We start from the raw sequence: 18,136 nt of genomic DNA on the forward strand, positions 1-18,136 counted from the left end.
CTGGCTTTTTCCCATCTGTAGGGTCTCAGCTCAGATGTTTCCTCTGTAGAGCATCTGTCCAAAACTTCACCATCTAAGATAGTTCCCAGTCTCTATTTGTCACATCACATTATTTTATTTCCTTCAAGTGCTTATCACTTATACCTTATTTATTTATGTGTCAGTTATGTCTCACAATGTAAATTCCACAAGGACAGCACTTAGAATTCAGCACATAGAGGATACTCAAACATCAGTTGAATGAATAATTGAAACCACTCTGTAATTTTTTTTTAAATATGTTTTTTTGGTTTTTTTTTTAGAGATAGAAACATTGATCGGCTTGCCTCCTGCACGCCCCCTTCTGGGGATTGAGTCTGCAACACTGGCTGGGCCCACTCTGTAATTTTTAAAACATTATACTTATATTAGTTAATAATGTTAATCTTCACAATAATTCTTGACCCCAAGTATGGATTAGATTTACCTTTTTTGTATTTACAAGGCAACCTGTACTACCTCATTAACTTAAGTTTATTGTAATTATACCAGATTGTTTATGTTATTATTTATTTAATATCTCTATTTAGCTCTAGACTGCAAGCTCCATGAACTGAGGAACCATATCTATCTCGTTCTCTTAATAATTAATACAATGCTTTGGCACTTGGAAGTTTAATGAATATTTATTGAATGAATGAGTGTGTGTACAGTCTTGTGAGATAGATATTATCTCCATCTTTAGTGAGTATACTGATGCCTAAAAGGATTAAGTAATTTATTCAAGATAGTTATTTGTAGAAACAAGACTTTAACTGGCATCTTCTGACTCTCAGTATCACATTCTTTCAACTATATGAGTAGTCTATAGACACAGATGTTAATCATAATTACCTAATGAGCCTTTGAAAATACAGAATCTCACACCACACTCAGAGCCTACTGAAGATGGGCATTCTTTGAAGATAGGGCCCAGAACTCTGTTTAAAGAAATGAGAAAAATTATTTAGGAGATTCTGATGATAAGCAATATTTAGGAATCAATGATGTATCTAGAAGTTGGCAAGGAGATCAAATCTAGCCCACTATCTATTTTTGTAAAGTTTTAGTGGAACACAGTCATGCTCATTCATTTACATGTTGCCTATGGCTGTTTTCACACTACATTGTAGAGTTGAGTATTTGTGACAGAGACTGTATGATCCACAAAGCATAAAATTTTTACTGTCTGGTCCTTCAAAGAAAGTTTGTCAACCCCTGATATATACTTTGCTGCCTGTCCTGTTTCTTTTGTGGTTATTTTAGTGCTTGGAGATGTGATAGGCATAATGTTTGTTTCCGTTATGGGCATTACAGAATGCTGAAACATTCTTACATATTAACTTATTTTACAATTTACTTGATAATAGGGGACTAAGCCTTATTTAACCTAAGTGGTCAAATATAAGAAAAATACTAATCTAGGTATGGTTCAAGCCAATCAGCCCTCACAGTGGGTGAACTGCTTTTAACAAAGAGATTTCTTTTCATTCCTTGGGTAATAGGACATTCCCTAAATGGGGGCAGATGTGAGGTTTCTTGCCTGTATAAGAGAGATTGATTACCATAATTGATATGTGTAATAGAGAACTGTAATTAATGCACTAATTATTTTGGTATTCTTGATGCTGCCATAATTCTTTTTATTTATTTTTTGTTAACCCTCAACCAAGGACATTTTTTTCATTGATTTTTAGAAAGAGTAGAAGGGGGGAGAGAGAGAGAAAAACATCCATGTGAGAGAGACACATTGATTGGTTTCCTCCCACACGTGCTGCAAATGGGGCTGGGGATCAAACCTGCAACCCAGGTACATGCCCTTGACTGGGAATCGAACCTGAGATCCTTCAGTGCACAGGTTGACACTCTAACCACTTATCCACACCAGCCCCTCACCATACTTTTTAAAACCAAAGTTTCTTGAGTGCTTTTGGTCAGAACTCAAGCTAATACAAGCAATTACCCAGCCTAACCAAACCTGTAGACTGCATTGCCTAGTATAGTAGCTGTTAGCACATGTAGGTATTTAAATTTAAATTAATTAGGGATGTCTGGTCAAGATGGGTGCATAGATAAATGCAGTACTTGCCTCCTCCCACAACCACATCAGAATTACAACTAAACTACAGAACAACCATCATTCAGAACTGCCTGAAATCGAGCTGAATGGAATTCCTACAATTACAAAATTAAAGAAGCCACATCGAGATTAGTAGGAGAGACAGAGGTGCAGACGGGCTGGTCCCACACCCACATGTGGTGTTTAAAAATGAGAGAGACCTCGGCTGTGAAAGCCCTCCCTGAGAACTGAGGGGTCCCAATACCACATCAGGCACCCCAGCTCAGGGTTCCAGTACCAGGAAGAGAAGTCCCTATAACTTCTGGCTGTGAAAACCAGTGGGAATTGAGGCTGAGGCTGCTGGAGCCTCAGGTAGTTCCTCTTATAGGGCCCATGAATGGACTTACTTGGACCTGCTCCCACTAGGCTCCAGCATGGGGCGGCAGCTCTAAAGGTATCAGAGACACACGGGGAAGAACTGAGCTGTTTAGTGTTGGGGCAAGAGCTGGAGAGGCAGCTTTCCCAGACAGATGTGCTGGTGGAGGCCATTGTTCCTTTGGTGAGCCCTTTCCCCACAGGGAAGTCAGACATAGAGCCATATTTAAGACTGGAAACCTGGCTCACACTGTTTGCCCCATCCTGGTGATTCCCTGAGGCCCTGCCCCACCCAGCTTTCAGGCCCACCCAAGCTGTTTCCAGTGGCTTTACCATAGGATTTTCCTGTCTTGGCTCTTGTTTCAGATTTTCCTAAAATCTATCATAAACAAACAGCACCTGGCCTCAGGGAGCCCCATATATACCTCTAGCTAATGGGCCCCAGGCCTGACACTAAAAGCAGCCAGCCTTAGTTCACAGCTTGGCTTTGGCCTGGGCATCTCCAAGACCAGCACAAGAAGCAACCATCTGTAGATCGTTTAGGCCTAGTGGTCTGAGGTAGAACACAGGCAGAGGCTGACCTTGCCCCCAGAGCCAGCACACCCAGTGGACAGCTTCAGACCACGGTGCAGTACCACCACACAACCACCTCCACAAGCGACACACTCAAGGAGTGGATTCAGTGGGTACCAGAGCCCTACTGAAGTAAGTCTTGCTCTGTGTGGTGGGCCCTGCACAGCTGATCCTCCAAGGTAGTCAGAGGTTAGTGGTCAGTGGGCACAGCCAGTCCTTGCAGCTGATCAGCCTAAGTAAATCCCTCCCATTGATGTTCCAACAGCAGTCAGAACTCGATTACAACAGAAGGTGGACAGTCCACACAAGGGGTGCACCTCAAGGGCATAGCTGGGGTGATCAGGGAGGATGTGCTACCGGACACCTACTACAATAGGCCACCCTAGGAAGCCTAGGAGACATAGCAACACTACCTAACATATAGAAACAAACCCAGGGAGGCAGCCAAAACGAGGAGACAAACATGTCCCAAATGAAAGAACAGAACAAAACTCCAGGAAAAGAACTAGATGAAATGAAGATAAACAATCTAACAGATGCAGAGTTCAAAACACTGGTTATAAGGATGCTCAATGAACTTTGTGAGAATTTCAAGGAATTTAGTGAGAATGTCAAGGAACTTAGTGAGGACCTCAAGAACATAAAAAAGGACCAGTCAGAAACAAAGGATGCACTAACTGAAATAAAGAATAATTTACAGGAAATCAATAGTAGAGTAGGTGAAACTAAGAAGTAGACCATCGATTTGAAATATAAGGAAGCAAAAAACATCCAATCAGAACAAAGAATCCAAAATATGAGGATAGTGTAAGGAGCCTCTGGGACAGCTTCAAGCGTACCAACATTCTCATCATGAGGGTGCCAGAAGGAGAAGAAAGAAAGAAAGAAATTGAAAACCTATTTGAAAAAATAATGACAGAAAACTTCCCTAACTTGGTGAAGGAAACAGACATGCAAGTCCAGGAAGCATAGAGAGTCCCAAAGAAGATGAACCCAGAGAGGTCCACACCAAGACACATCATCATCAAAATGCCAAAGGTTAAAGACAAAGAGAATCTTAAAAGCACCAAGAGAAAAGCAGTTAATTACCTACAAAGGGAGCTCCCATAAGACTGTCAGCTGATTTCTCAAAAGAAACTTTGAGGCCAGAAAGTAATGGCAAGAGATATTCAAAGTAATGAAAAGCAACAACCTACAACCAAGATTAGTCTATCCTGTAAAGCTATCATTTAGAATCGATGGACATATAGAGAGTTTCCCAGACAAGAAAAAGCTAAAGGAGTTCATCACCACCAAACCAATATTATAGGTTGACAGGTCGTCTTAAAGAAAAGGAAGAACAAAAGTATGAACAATAAAATGGCAATAAGTACATATTTATCAACAACTGAATCTACAAACAAAATTAGCAAGCAGAACAGAAACAGACTCATAGATACAAAGAACTTTTTGTTGCTTGCCAGATGGGAGGGGGCTTGGGGAATGGGTGCAAAAGGTAAAGGAATTAAGTAAAAATTGGTTGTTAGACTGATGAACCTCAAAGGGAAGGGGAAAGGGAGGGCAGGAAGAGATAAACCAAAGAACTTATATGCATATATGCATAACCAATGGACACAGACAATAGTGTGGGGAAGGCAGGAGGGGGGCAGGAGTGGGGAGGGAAGGGGTCATTGGGGGAAAAATAGGGGACATCTGTAAAACATTCAATAATAAAGATACATTTTAAAGAAAAAAAGAAAAAATAAATTTAAATTAATTAAAATTAAATAAAATTTAAAATTTAAGTCCTCATTCACACTAGCCACATTTTAAGTGTTCAATAGTTAAGGTGGCTGGCTACCCAAGACTTATTATTTGACTTAATCCTTTATAAGAATGGAATAATAATTTGTAATGTTTCCTTTTTCTAACAGCAAATAGTAATGAAATGTATTCATTCAGTCCTTGTGAGAGGGCCATCTCAACTAAGATCAAACTCTATTAAATTCTAATAAGCTCTTTAAATCTTGACTCCAGGAAATATCTGTCTCATTTACCCTATGGCCTAACTAGCTCTTCATGGTAATTAATCATTGGCCAGTTCATGAAATGGCTTAGAACTGACCATGATTTCTGGCCAAATCTATTTGGCTTGGTTGATGGTGGTAGGAAAGGGACTGGTTTTTAAAACAAGCTATAAAGTCAATAGAATATATAGTCTTAGTATCATTTTTTTTTTATCCTCACCCGAGGACATTTTTCCATTTTTTGTTCAGGTAGAGTGGGAGAGAGAGAGAGGAACAGAGAGAGAGAGAAACATCGACGTGAAAGGAACACATCGAGTGGCTGCCACCCGCATGACCGACCAGGGCTGGGGACAAACTGCAACCGAGGTACATGCCCTTAGCGGAAACCGAACCCGGGTCTCTCTGGACCGCAGGCCGACGCTCTTAACCGCTGAGCCAAACCGGCCAGGACCTTAGTATCATTTTTGAAGTGACTTAGATATATCATCATTCAGTGACTCATTTTTATTCCCAGCATCTAGTGCTTTTTGCATGACCCAAAGGGGCCATGTGCTGCTCCACTGCAGAGGAAACTTCAAGAAATGCTGGTTTGCTACAGTGTTTTAGCTTATGAGAGTCTCTGAGACCTTCCCTGTTCCATCATGGGGTCTCCTCTAGGTGGGTATTAGGGGGAGATTGATAACTGGTTTAACCTTTAATAAAGAAGTTGGTAGTCTTTTGTGATCCAATAAGATACGTATTCATCCTGTCCCTTAAAATGTTTTTTCCTGACCCCAGGATAGTGTCACTTTTTTTTTTTAAATTTATTTTTGTTGTAGATGTTTCTTTTTCCCCCCCTAGACATCCTCCCCTGCCCCCAGCATTGTTGTCTATGCCCATTGGTTACGCATCCATACCTATAAGTTCTTTGATTTATCTCACCCATCCCCCCGCGCCCCGCCCCACTCATCTGGGGTCTGTCAGTCTGAATCATACTCCTTTCTATGTCTCTGTGTCTATTTTGTTGATCATCTTATTTTGTTCATTATATTCCACAAATAAGTGAGATCATGTGGTATTTGTCTTTCTCTGATTGGCTTATTTCACTTAGCATAATACTCTCCAGGTCCCTCCATGTCATCTCAAAGTATAAGAGATCTTTCTTTCTTACAGCTGCATAGTATTTCGTTGTGTATATGTACCACTGCTTTTTTATCCATTCATCTACTGATGGACTCTTGGGCTGTTTCCAGATCTTAGCTATTGTAAATAGTGCTGCTATGAACATAGGGGTACATATAGTCTTTCTGATTGGTGTTTCAGGCTTGGGATATATTCCTAGAAGTGGGATCACTGGGTCAAATGGCAGATCAATTTTTAATTTTTTTAGGAAACACCATAATGTTTTCCATAGTGGCTGCACCAGTCTGTATTCCCACCAGCAGTATACTAGAGTCCCCTTTTTCTCCACCCCTCACCAGCATTTGTTTTTTGATGATTTGTTGATGGCACCCATTCAGGCTGGTGTGAGGTGATACCTCATAGTTGTTTTAATTTGCATCTCTCTGATGATTAGTGGCATTGAGCATTTTTTCATATGTCTCTTGGCCATTTGTATGTCCTTTTTGGAGAGATGTCTATTTAGGTTCTCTGCCCATTTTTTAATTGGGTTCCTTGTCTTCCTTTTGTTGAGTTGTATGAGCACTCTATATATTTTGGAAATTAACCCCTTATCTGATGTATCATTGGCGATTATGCTCTCCCATATAGTGGGTTCCCTTTCTATTTTAATGGTTGTTTCTTTTGCTGTGCAGAAGTTTTTTAGTTTGATGTAGTTCCATGTGTTCTTTTTTCCTTTGTTTCTCTTGCCTTAGGCATTGTATCAGTGAAAATTCTGCTACGTATGATGTCTGAAATTTTGTTGCCTACATTTTCTTCTAGGATTTGTATGGATTCACGAGTCACATTTAAGTCTTTTATCTATTTTGAGTTTATTCTTGTGTATGGTATATGTTGGTGGTCTAATTTTATTTTTTTGCATGTAGCTGTCCAATTTTCCCAACACCATTTATTGAAAAGGCTGTCTTTACTCCATTGTATCCTCTTGCCACCTTTGTCAAATATTAATTGAGCATAATATCTTGGGTCAATTTCTGGGTTCTCTGTTCTGTTCAATTAATCTGCATGCCTGTTTTGATTACAGTGGCTTTGTAGTATAACCTGAAATCTGATAATGTGATCCCTCCAACTTGGTCCTTCTTTTTCAAGATTGCTGTGGCTATTCGGGGTCTTTTTTGATTTTATATGAATTTTTGAAGTATTTGTTCTAGTTCTGTGAAATAAGCCATTGGTATTTTGATGGGGATTGCGTCGAATCTATAGATTGCTTTGGATAGTATGGACATTTTAATGATGTTAATTCTTCCAATCCATGAACAAGGTATGTACTTTCACTTTTTTATATCTTCCTCCTTTTCTTTTTTCTGTAGTTTTCTGCAAATAGGTCCTTTACTTCTTTGGTTAAGTTTATTCCTAGGTATCTTAATTTTTTTGCCGCAATGGTAAATGGGATTGTTTTTTTAAGTTTCTCTTTCTGTGAGTTCATCATTGGTGTATAAGAATGCCATTGATTTCTTGATGTTAATTTTGTATCCTGCTACCTTGCCAAATTTGTTTATTAAATCTAGTAGATTTTTGATGGAGTCTTTAGGGGTTTCTATGCGTAATATCATGTAATCTGCAAATAATGACAGTTTCACTTCCTCCTTTCCAGTTTGGAACCCTTTTATTTTTTCTTCCTATCTGATTGCTGTGGCTAAGACTTCCAGTACTATGTTAAATAAGAGTGGCAAAAGTGGGCATCCCTGTCTTGTTCTGTTCTTGAGGGAAATGCTTTTAGTTTCTGCCCATTGAGTATGATATTGTCTGTAGGTCTTTCATATATGGCCTTATACTTAGTTACTATCTTCAGAAATGCTACCCAGTACCTACTTTTCTCTAAATTACCAAATCTTTGTTATTTTGTACCTCAGAGCAATGCAACACTGACAGGGATAGGAGTGGGGTAGAGGTAGGTGAGAGAAACCCATTTTTAGACTGAGGATTCAAGTATAATCTCATTCATTTCAACTTTCCCTGCCCTCAAATCCTCTTCCCTTATGTTTCAGATTTTTTTTTTTTTTTTTTTTTTTTTGAGCTGAGGTGGGATTCAACAATACTGGGTGTTAAATGCTATCACCTGATTGCAGTAAGAGACCTCTCCAGGAGTCAAGTTGTTCAGAAGGATCTCCTCATTCATTTTCTACCTATTCTGTTTTTCATGAGTTTCCTGGGCACTTCTTTGAGACACTGGTATATCTTGCTCTGGCATTTTGGATCACTGCAGGAGCTAACATGAAAAACACCTCAGATCATCTTGAGACATGATTTAAAAACGTTGATATAAAATGATCCACTCAGGTCACCTAGATTCTTCATACTAATATTTCTTTGAGGCTAAACAGGGAAAAGTAAGTTTTCTTATGTCCCAAATCTGTCTGAAAATAGCCTAATGTTTAGTGTAGATTACATCCTGAAATCATTTTTTAGGAAGTTGACTGTGATAGAGATTTCTATTTCCTTTACAGGTCATTTTACCTGGGACAAATACCTAAAAGAAACATGTTCAGTCCCAGCGCCTGTCCATTGCTTCAAGCAGGTAATTGATTCTCAACATCCTTAGTAGGTGGGAGGCAAGTAGACATTTTCTCTTCCTTAGACAAACAAAACATAAGGTGGGAGCCTTCAGCTTCTCACCTGAAGGCCCTGGAATAAACGTCTACGGGAAGAATGCAACTCAAGACTCACTGTGAGTTTTGACAGCAGACAGTCTCCTCAACTTCATTCCATATAACACCTTTTCTTCATCTCCTTGAAGATATTCTATGTTACTGAAAACAATCACTAATTTTTACTATTGCTCTTAAATAATATAGGATATATAGCTATAGCCCTCAGACAGTTCTTAAAAGTAGAGCAGTATTTGTTTCTCTGTACTCAGCACTCCTGCCACAATAATCTCTTTTCATAAAAATACTGGTAGAGACCCATGGGGGCAGGGGAGGGTTTGAGGGAACTCACCAATGGTCATTCAGAGCTTCCCATTTAGGATTAAGTGCCACACACAGTGCATGATATCAGTACATGATAAGGCTGATAAACAAAGACAGTTACTACTGCTAAACAGAGCAAAACATTAGGAAGTTATTTACATCTCTTTTCCTTTAGTAGTCAACGGTTACTTCCTCACACTGTCAACATTATACTTTGAGTTTGAATTTTGTCTATGCTCTATCTAAATAAAGTAAAAATTCAGGGCTTCTGTTCATTTAACTAAATTCATACTCCCATCTAAAATAATTTTAAAAAGACAAAATATATTAAACAATGGTTTTCAAGTAACTGAAAATCAAACAACAAACCACAGTGCTCTCTAGAAGATGGATAAAAAATAAGCTGAACCCCTTATGATTTCCTAGCTTATTACCTTAAGAAAGTTTTGAGACCATGGCCTGGGAAGGGGACCCCAGGTTGAGTCCAGCAGACGCCCTAATTTGAGGATATGGAACTGAGAGTCCAGGGCAATCAAAGTGGCTAGATTTTGCTGGACACAGTGCCAGAGAGGAGAGAGCTGCACAGAAAGCAAATAGCAGAGATCTGCATAGTACTATTGTTCAGTATATGCATGTGAGAAACCTACCCAAAACCAAGGGAAAAACCATCGGAAAAGTTTAAATGGAATACAGCCTGGCACTCACACTGGGCCAAGGAATGGTACCTTATCCAACCAAGTAGACTGGAAAATCTCATTTCACATGGATGGGACACTCAGGAAAATCTTGCTCAGTAGTGGTAAATAATTAGCCTTAAAGGAAGCACTGTTTTAAGCCTGCCAGGCAAATCAAGACTCAAAATGTTCAAACTATTTCCAAGTAACAGCTGCATCTAGAAATAAAGCACAAGAAGGAAATGCAAAAATATCTAGCATTCATAGGGAAAATGGGGGACATCTGTAATAATGTCAATGATAAAAATCTATATCTAGCACCCAAGAGGTAAAATTCATAATGTCTGACATCTGATCAAAGTAGGGGTGTAAAGAGACTGGAAAAGATAACCAATAATGAGCAGAATAATCAATAAACAGACTCAGAACCTATGTAGGTCTTAGAATAGCAGGCAAAAACATTAAAACAATTATGTTCAAAAGTTAAGCAGAGACATGAAAGATACTTAAAGGCTCATATTGAACCACCATGTACAAAATAAAAAATACACTGGGTGATATTAATGTCAGGAGAAAAGATTGGTAAACTTGAAGACATAGCAATGGAAACTATTCAAAATGAAACACAGACACAAAGAATTTTGAAAAGGTGAAAAGAACATCAGTAAGTCATAGGATGACTTTCAAGTTCATGTGATAACTTCATAGACCATGTAACTGGAATGCCTAAAGGAGAGAAGAGATGAGGGACAGAAAAATATTTGAAGATATAATGGCTAAAAACTTTCAAAAATTGAGAACTATATAAGTCCACACATCTGAGAATTTCAATGACTCAGAAAAAAAAAAAAAGAAAGAAAGAAGGAAAAGAAAACTACACTGAGGCATATCCTAAATGCTTAAAACCAGTGATAAGAGAACACCTTAAAAGCATCCTCAGAAAAGATACTCTACATACAGGGGAACTAAGATAAGAATGACATTATATCTTCTTGTCAGAAACAGTGCAAGGAAGAAGAAAGTTGAGTACCATCTTTAAAGTACCAGAAGAAAAAACTGTCAACTTAGAATTCTATATTCAGCCAAAAGATCTTTCAAAAGCGAAGACAAAATAGAAATATTTTCAGACCTACAAAAGCTGAAGGAATTTATCACCAGGAAACTCACTACAAGAAATGTTAAAGGAAGTCCATCAAGCAGAAGGAAAATGTTACTAGCTGGAATTACAGATCTACACAAAAGAATGAAAGTCACTGGAAATTGTAATTACAAAAGTAAAGACATGTTTTTTATTATTTAAATCTCTGTAAAAGTAATTGTATAAACAATAATATTGGCATTATAAAGGTAATTAAAATTTGCATAAGTAAAATGTATGATAATAGCTTAAAGGCCAAGAGAAATCTTAAGTATAATATTGTAAGATTCATATACATGAAGTAGTGTAATATTATTGCAAGATAGACTGATAAGTTAAATATGCTATAAACCCCAAAGCAATCACTAAAATGATAGAAAATAAATAGCAATATGGATTTAAATCTAACCATATCAATAATCAAGTTAATTATAAATGGTCTAAATGCCCCAATTAAAAGGCTGAGATTGTCACATTAAATAAAAGCAAGATACAATTGTATACTGCTTGTAAGAAATTATGCTATATATATTTTTTTAATTAATTTTTTTATCCTCACCCAAGGACATTTTTGCATTTATCTTCCTTCAGATAGAGAGTGGGAGGGAGAGAAGAGGGAAGAGAGGGAGAGAAACGTCAATGTGAGGGAGACACATTGACTGGCTGCCACCCACACAACCAACCGGGGCCAGGGACAAACTGCAACTGAGGTATATGCCGTTAGTGGGAACCAAACCCGGGACTCTATGGTCTGTGGGCCAACACTCTAACCGCCGAGCCAGACCAGCCAGGGCAAGAAATTATACTTATAAAGACACAGACAGGTTAAAAATAAAAGAAAGGAAAATTATATGCCATACTGACGTTGGCTATATTAATATGAAAGTATATTTCAGAACAAAGACTATGACCAGGGATAATAAAGGTGATTTATCATGCTAAAGGGTCAGATTTCTTAGATGAAGCAAAAAATGATGAGACATAAGTCTAAAATATATTTATAGTCAGACTTCTAATACTTCTTTTTATGATTAGAGAACAAGTACACAGAAAATAAGCAAGTATGTAGAAGATTCAAACAGCACTATCAACTAAATTGACCTGATCGATACTCTCTAATAACAATAGAATGTGTGTTCTTTTCAAGTTCACACAGAACATTTACCAGGTTAGACTATATTCTAGACCATAAAATAAGGCTTGATTAATATAAAATGATTTAAGTAATATGAAGTATGTTCTCTGATACATTGAAATTAAATTAAAAGTAAATAGCAAAAAGTTATCTGTAAGATCTCCAGATATTTGGAAACATAAGTATCACATTTCTAACTACCCATGAGGGTATTTAGGAGCATTAGAAAGTATTTTCAACTAAATGAAAATGAACATTTAAGAAATTGTGGTATGCTGCTAAAGCAGTATTTAGGGGGAAACTTATAGCACTAAACACTTAAAGCAGAAAACAAAAGTTTCATTTAGTAATCTCAGCTCCCACCTTAAAAAACTATAAAAAAATGAACAATTTAACCCCAAAGTAAGCAAAGAAAAGGAAATAGAGCATAAAATCAAGATTAGAGCTTAAATCAATCAAATAAAAACAGAAAAGTAATAATAAAAAAAACCAAAACACTGAAATCTAAAGCTGACTCTTTGCAACCAGGTAAACCTCTGACCAGATTGATAAAAAGTAAAAGAGAGAAAACACAAATTAACGTCAGAAGTAAAGGAGGTAGCATCATTATTGATTCCATAGATATTAAAGAGATAAAGGAATATTATGAACAAATTTATGCCTTTAAATTTTACCACTTAAATGATAGGGATAATTTCATGAATAAAAAAAAATTACCAAAGCTTACTCAAGAAGATAGAAAATATGAATAGCACTATTTTTGCCACAGAAACTTAATTTTTAGAAAATTTAAAGCCTAGATGACTTCACCAATGAATTGTTTATATTTAAGGAAAAAATAATGCAAATTTTACAGACTCTTCCAGAAAGTTTTAGAGAAGGGAATACCTTTTGTCTCCTTCTATGGGGCAAGCATTATTCTGATACCAAAACCAGGCCAACGTATCGATAGGAAAAAAAAACTAGAAAGTGACATTTTGCATGAAAATCCATGTAAAAATTCTAAACACAATTTTAGGAAATTGAATCCAACAATATATAAAAATAATTCATGACCAAGTGGGGTAAATTCAAGAATGCAAGGTTGATTTAATATTCAGAAGTCAACCAGTGTAATTCACCACATGAACACACTAATGAAGGAAAAAATATGACTATCTAAATAGATGCAGAAAAAGCATTTGACAGAAATCCAGTGTCCAATACAATAAAAACTCTCAGCAAATAAGAAATAGAAGGGAATTTTCTTTTTTTTTTTTTTTTACCCTCACCCGAGGACATTTTTTTTTTTTTTTTTTTTTTTGATATTTTGTTCAGATAGAGTGGGAGGGAGAGAGAGAGAGAAACATCGACATGAAAGAGACACATTGAGTAGTTGCCACCCGCACAACCCAACCAGGGCCGGGGACAAACTGCAACTGAGGTACGTGCCCTTAGCGGGAACCGAACCCAGGTCTCTCTGGACTGCAGGCTGACGCTCTAACTGCTGAACCAAACCAGCCAGGGCAAGAAGGGAATTTTCTAAATCCTAAACCCCAAAGGGCTTCTGTGAAAAATCAACAGATAACATCATACTAAATACTTTTTTCTTAAGGTCAGGAGCAAGACAAGGATGTTTTTTCTTGCCACTTCTGTTCAACGTTGTACTACCAATGCTACCAGGCCAAGTAAAAGAAATAAAATAATCCAGACTGAAGATTAGAACAAAAACTGAAGAAAATATATAGGAAGACTGACAATACCTAATAGTGGCAAGGTTATGGAGCAAATGGGATTTTCATAAACTACTGGTGAAAATGTAAAATGATTCAGTTACTATGGAAAATAGTTTGTCAGAAAAACTTCAACATACTTCTGAACAAAAGTAAAAATCACTAAATTAACTGTGAATTGAATAATACATCCTGAACATGAAAAAAATATTTATACCTCAGTGCTAAAGCCAACATTTTACTCAATGGTAAAAAAGAACTCAATAAAGTTATAATGGAAGAGAAATTTCCATTTACAATAGCAGCAAAAATTAATAGTTATGAATGAACTAACAAATATGCAAAACTTACATATAGAAAACAGCTTACCAAAAGCATTATCCACTAAAAATGCAAAAAGTAGGCTTTGTCAAAATTAAGAACTTCTGCCCTTTAAAAGACATTGATAAGAGAATGAAAATATAACCCCTAGACTTGGAGAAAAATATTGGCAAATTACATAGCTGACAGCAATAAATTGATCTATTGATTTGATGTAATTCCTATCAAAATCCCAGATGCCTATTTTGAAGAATTTGATAAGTTGACTCTAAAATTCACATAGAAATATGAGACACAGAATAGCCAAAACAATCTTAGAAAAAGAGAACAAAGGTAGAAGATTCACATTTCCTCATTTCAAAACTTACTACAAAGCTACAGTACAGAAGACGTCGTAGAACTGACATAAAGATAGACATATAGATTAGTGGATTAGATTTTGAGAGTACAAAAATAAACCCATATGTTTATGTTCAGTTGATTTTGGACAAAGATGCCAAGACAGTTCAGTGGGATTTTCAACAACTAATATGGTACAACTGGATATCCACATACAAAAGAATGAAGTTGGACCCTACCTCTACACCATATACAAAAATTAACTCCAAGTGGATGACAGACCTAAATGTAAGAGCTGAAACTATGAAACTCTTAGAAGAAAACATAGGTGTAAATCTTGGAATAGGAGATGGTTTCTTAGATATGGCACCCAAACCACAAACAACAGAGGAAAAACTAGATAGACAAAATTGAAAGTCTTTGTGCTTTCAAAGATACTATTAAGAAAGTAAAAAAGACAACCCACACAATGGGAGAAAACATTTACAAATCATGTATCTAATAAGGAATTTGTATCTGGAAGATATGAAGAATTCTTACCACCTCAACAGTTAAATAACCTAAGATTTAAATGGGCGAAGAATTTGAATAGATATTTCTTCATATATATATAAATAGGCAACAAACATGTAAAAGATTCTTAACATCATTAGTTTTTAGGGAAATGCAAATCAAAACTGCAATGAGAATACCACTTCATATCTACTAAGATAACTAAAATAAAAAAGGCAGACAATAACAAGTGTTACTGAGGATGCAGAGAAATTGGAACACCCCTGTAGGTGGTGAGATGTAAAATGTTGTAGGCATTTTAAAAAACAGTTTGAAATTTACTCAAAATAGAGTTGCCACATGACCCAGCAGTTTTTTTAAGGTATGTATCCAAGAGAGAGAAATTAAAACCTATGACCCCACAAAAACTTAATGCAGAAATGTTTAAGGCATCATTATACCTAATAGCCAAAAAGAGGAAACAACCTAAATGTTTAGTCAAAATTTTATATCCATATATTAATTAGAATGTTACTCAGCAATGAAAATGAATGAAGTACTGATATACACTACAGGTTAACCTGGTAATCATTATACTAAGTGAAGCAAGGAGCTACTTATGTATTATAAAATTCCATTTCTATCAAATCTCCAGAATAGATGAATCCATAGAAACAAATTAGATTAATGGTTTTCAGGGACTGGGTTGAGGGGAGAATGGGGAGAGATGCTAATGGGTATGGGGTTTCTTTTTGGGGCATGATGAAAACATTCTAAATTTAGGTAGAGTGATGTTTGCCTCTATATACTAAAAACCACTGAATTATATACTATAAAAAGGTAAAGTTTCTGGTATGTGAGTTAAACACATACCTATCATGATTCATCCATTCCACTTTTTAAAAAAATGTTTTTTGTTTTTTTTTAGAGAGAGGGAGGAAGAGAGAACGAGATAGAAACATCCATGTAAAAGAGAAACATGGATTGGCTGTCTCCTGCATGCCCCCTACTGGGCAAGCTTGCAACCAGGCACATGCCCTGACCTGGAATCAAACAAGGACCTCTCATTCTATGGGGCTACACTCAATCCACTGAGCCACACTACTGGGTTCATCCATTCCACTTTAATATATTTCTTTTTTTCCCCTTCATTGATTTTAGAGAGAGAGAGAGAGAAACATCAATGAGAGAGAACATTGGTTGGCTGCCTCCTGCGTGGCCCCCACTGGGGATTGGGCCCACAACCTAGGCATGTGTCCTGACCAGGAATTGAATTGACGACCTCTTGGTGCATGGGTTGATGCTCAACCACTGAGACACGTCAGCCAGACTCCACTTTAATATATTTCTGAAATATGTATGGAAATATAGAAAGTACATTTCCATATATGGATGTTCATAAAAGATTTGTTTGTAATAGTGAAAAACTCAAAACACACCAAATGTCCATCAAAATGACATACTACTCAGGAATGAAAAGAAGTGGATTGTTGATGCATTCAACAATATGGATGAGTCCGGCCGGTGTAGCTCAGTGGTTGAGCATTGACCCATGCACCAAGAGGTTGCTGGTTCGATTCCCAGTCAGGACACATGTCCAGGTTGTGGGCCAGATCCCCAGTGGGGAGCATGCAGGAGGCAGCCAATTGATGTTCTCTCTCACTGATGTTTCTATCTCTCTCTCCCTCTCACTTCCTCTCTCTCTAAAATCAATAAAGGGGAAAAATGGATGAATATCATAATAGTTATGCTGAATATTACTATTTTTTTAAAACCTCTAGTCAGTATCACACTTAATGGTTAGAAACTAGCTTTCCCACTAACAGAGAAAAGAAAGCAAGGATGTCCCTCTCACCATTCCTTTTCAACATCATACTATAAGTTGTAGCTATTGCAATAAAATAAGAAAAGGAAATAAAAGGTATACAGATTGGGATGGAAGAAATAAAACTCTCTTAGTTCACAGATGACTAGATTGTTTATGTAGAAAATCTAAAATTGACAAAAAAAAATTCCTAGAACTAATGAGCAATTAATAGCAAGGTTGCAAAACACAAGGTTAATCTATAAGAGTCTATCTCTTTTCTATACTCCAGCAATTAAAAAGTGGAATTTGGAATTAAAAACAATACCATTTATATGAGCACCTCCAGAAATGAGGTATAAATCTAACAAAATATGTATAAAGTGTATCTGAGGAAAACTTTAAAATGTTGATGAACGAAATCAAAAAAGAACTTAAGCCCTGTTGGTGTGGCTCAGTGGATTGAGCATCCTCCCATGGACTGAGAAGTCCTGTCGATTCCCAGTCAGGATTCATGCCCGGGTTGTGGGCTCCATCCCCAGTAGGGGATGTGCAGGAGAATATTTCTCTCTCACATCAATGTTTCTATCTCTCTCTCCCTTCCTCTCTCTCTAAAAAGTCAATAAAAACATATTTTTTAAAAAGAACTTAAAAATAGAGATTGTTCATAATCAAGGAAAGGAATACTCAATATTGTTCAAGCCCTGGCCGGTTTGGTTCAGCGGTTAGAGCGTCGGCCTGCGGTCCTGAGAGACCCGGGTTCGGTTCCCGCTAAGGGCGCGTACCTCGGTTGCAGTTTGTCCCTGGCCCTGGTCGGTTGTGCGGATGGCAGCCACTCGATGTGTTTCTTTCACATCGATGTTTCTCTCTCTCTCTCTGTTCCTCTCTCTCCCTCCCACTCTACCTGAACAAAAAATGGAAAAATGTCCTGGGTGAGGATAAAAAAATATATTGTTCAAGACCGGCTGGTATGGCTCAGTGGTTCAGCGTCGACCCATGCACCAAGAGGTCGCCGATTTGATTCCTGGTCAGAACACATGCCCAGGCTGTGGGCCCAATCCCTAGTGAGGAGCATGCAGGAGGCAGCCAGTTGATGTTCTTTCTCACTGATGTTTCTATCTCTCTCTCCCTCTCACTTCCTCTCTCTCTCTGAAATCAATAAAGGAAAAAAAAAAAATGGTTCTTCCCAACTTGATCTATAGATTCAATGCAAGTTTAATAAAAATTTCACCAAGTTACTTTGTGAATACTGGCAAACTGATTCTAAAGTTTATATGGAATGGCAAAAGATCTAGAATAGCCAACACAATATTGAAGAAGAACAAAGTTTGAAGACTGACACTACCCAAATTCAAGACTGTAGCTACAGTAATAAAAACTATGGTATTGGAAAGAGAATAGATAAATAGATCAATGGAAC

General features: G+C 37.2%; 1 protein-coding gene across 5 annotated transcripts in view; it reads left to right on the forward strand.

Moving 5' to 3' along the window:
* SCMH1 (Scm polycomb group protein homolog 1) overlaps positions 1 to 18,136 on the forward strand; it is a 166,307-nt gene that overhangs the window by 62,220 nt on the left and 85,951 nt on the right. For 3 of the 5 annotated variants that reach the window (XM_036255813.1, XM_036255815.1, XM_036255814.1), the window contains one exon: positions 8,637 to 8,707. The exons of the other annotated variants lie outside the window; for them this stretch is intronic. In XM_036255813.1, coding sequence (XP_036111706.1) covers positions 8,637 to 8,707 — 71 coding nt within the window. The remainder of the gene's footprint in view (positions 1 to 8,636; positions 8,708 to 18,136) is intronic. 5 annotated transcript variants of the gene reach the window in all.

The sequence above is a fragment of the Molossus molossus genome, unplaced genomic scaffold (genome assembly GCF_014108415.1).
Source record: "Molossus molossus isolate mMolMol1 unplaced genomic scaffold, mMolMol1.p scaffold_m16_p_12, whole genome shotgun sequence".
In the NCBI taxonomy this organism is placed as follows: domain Eukaryota; kingdom Metazoa; phylum Chordata; class Mammalia; order Chiroptera; family Molossidae; genus Molossus; species Molossus molossus.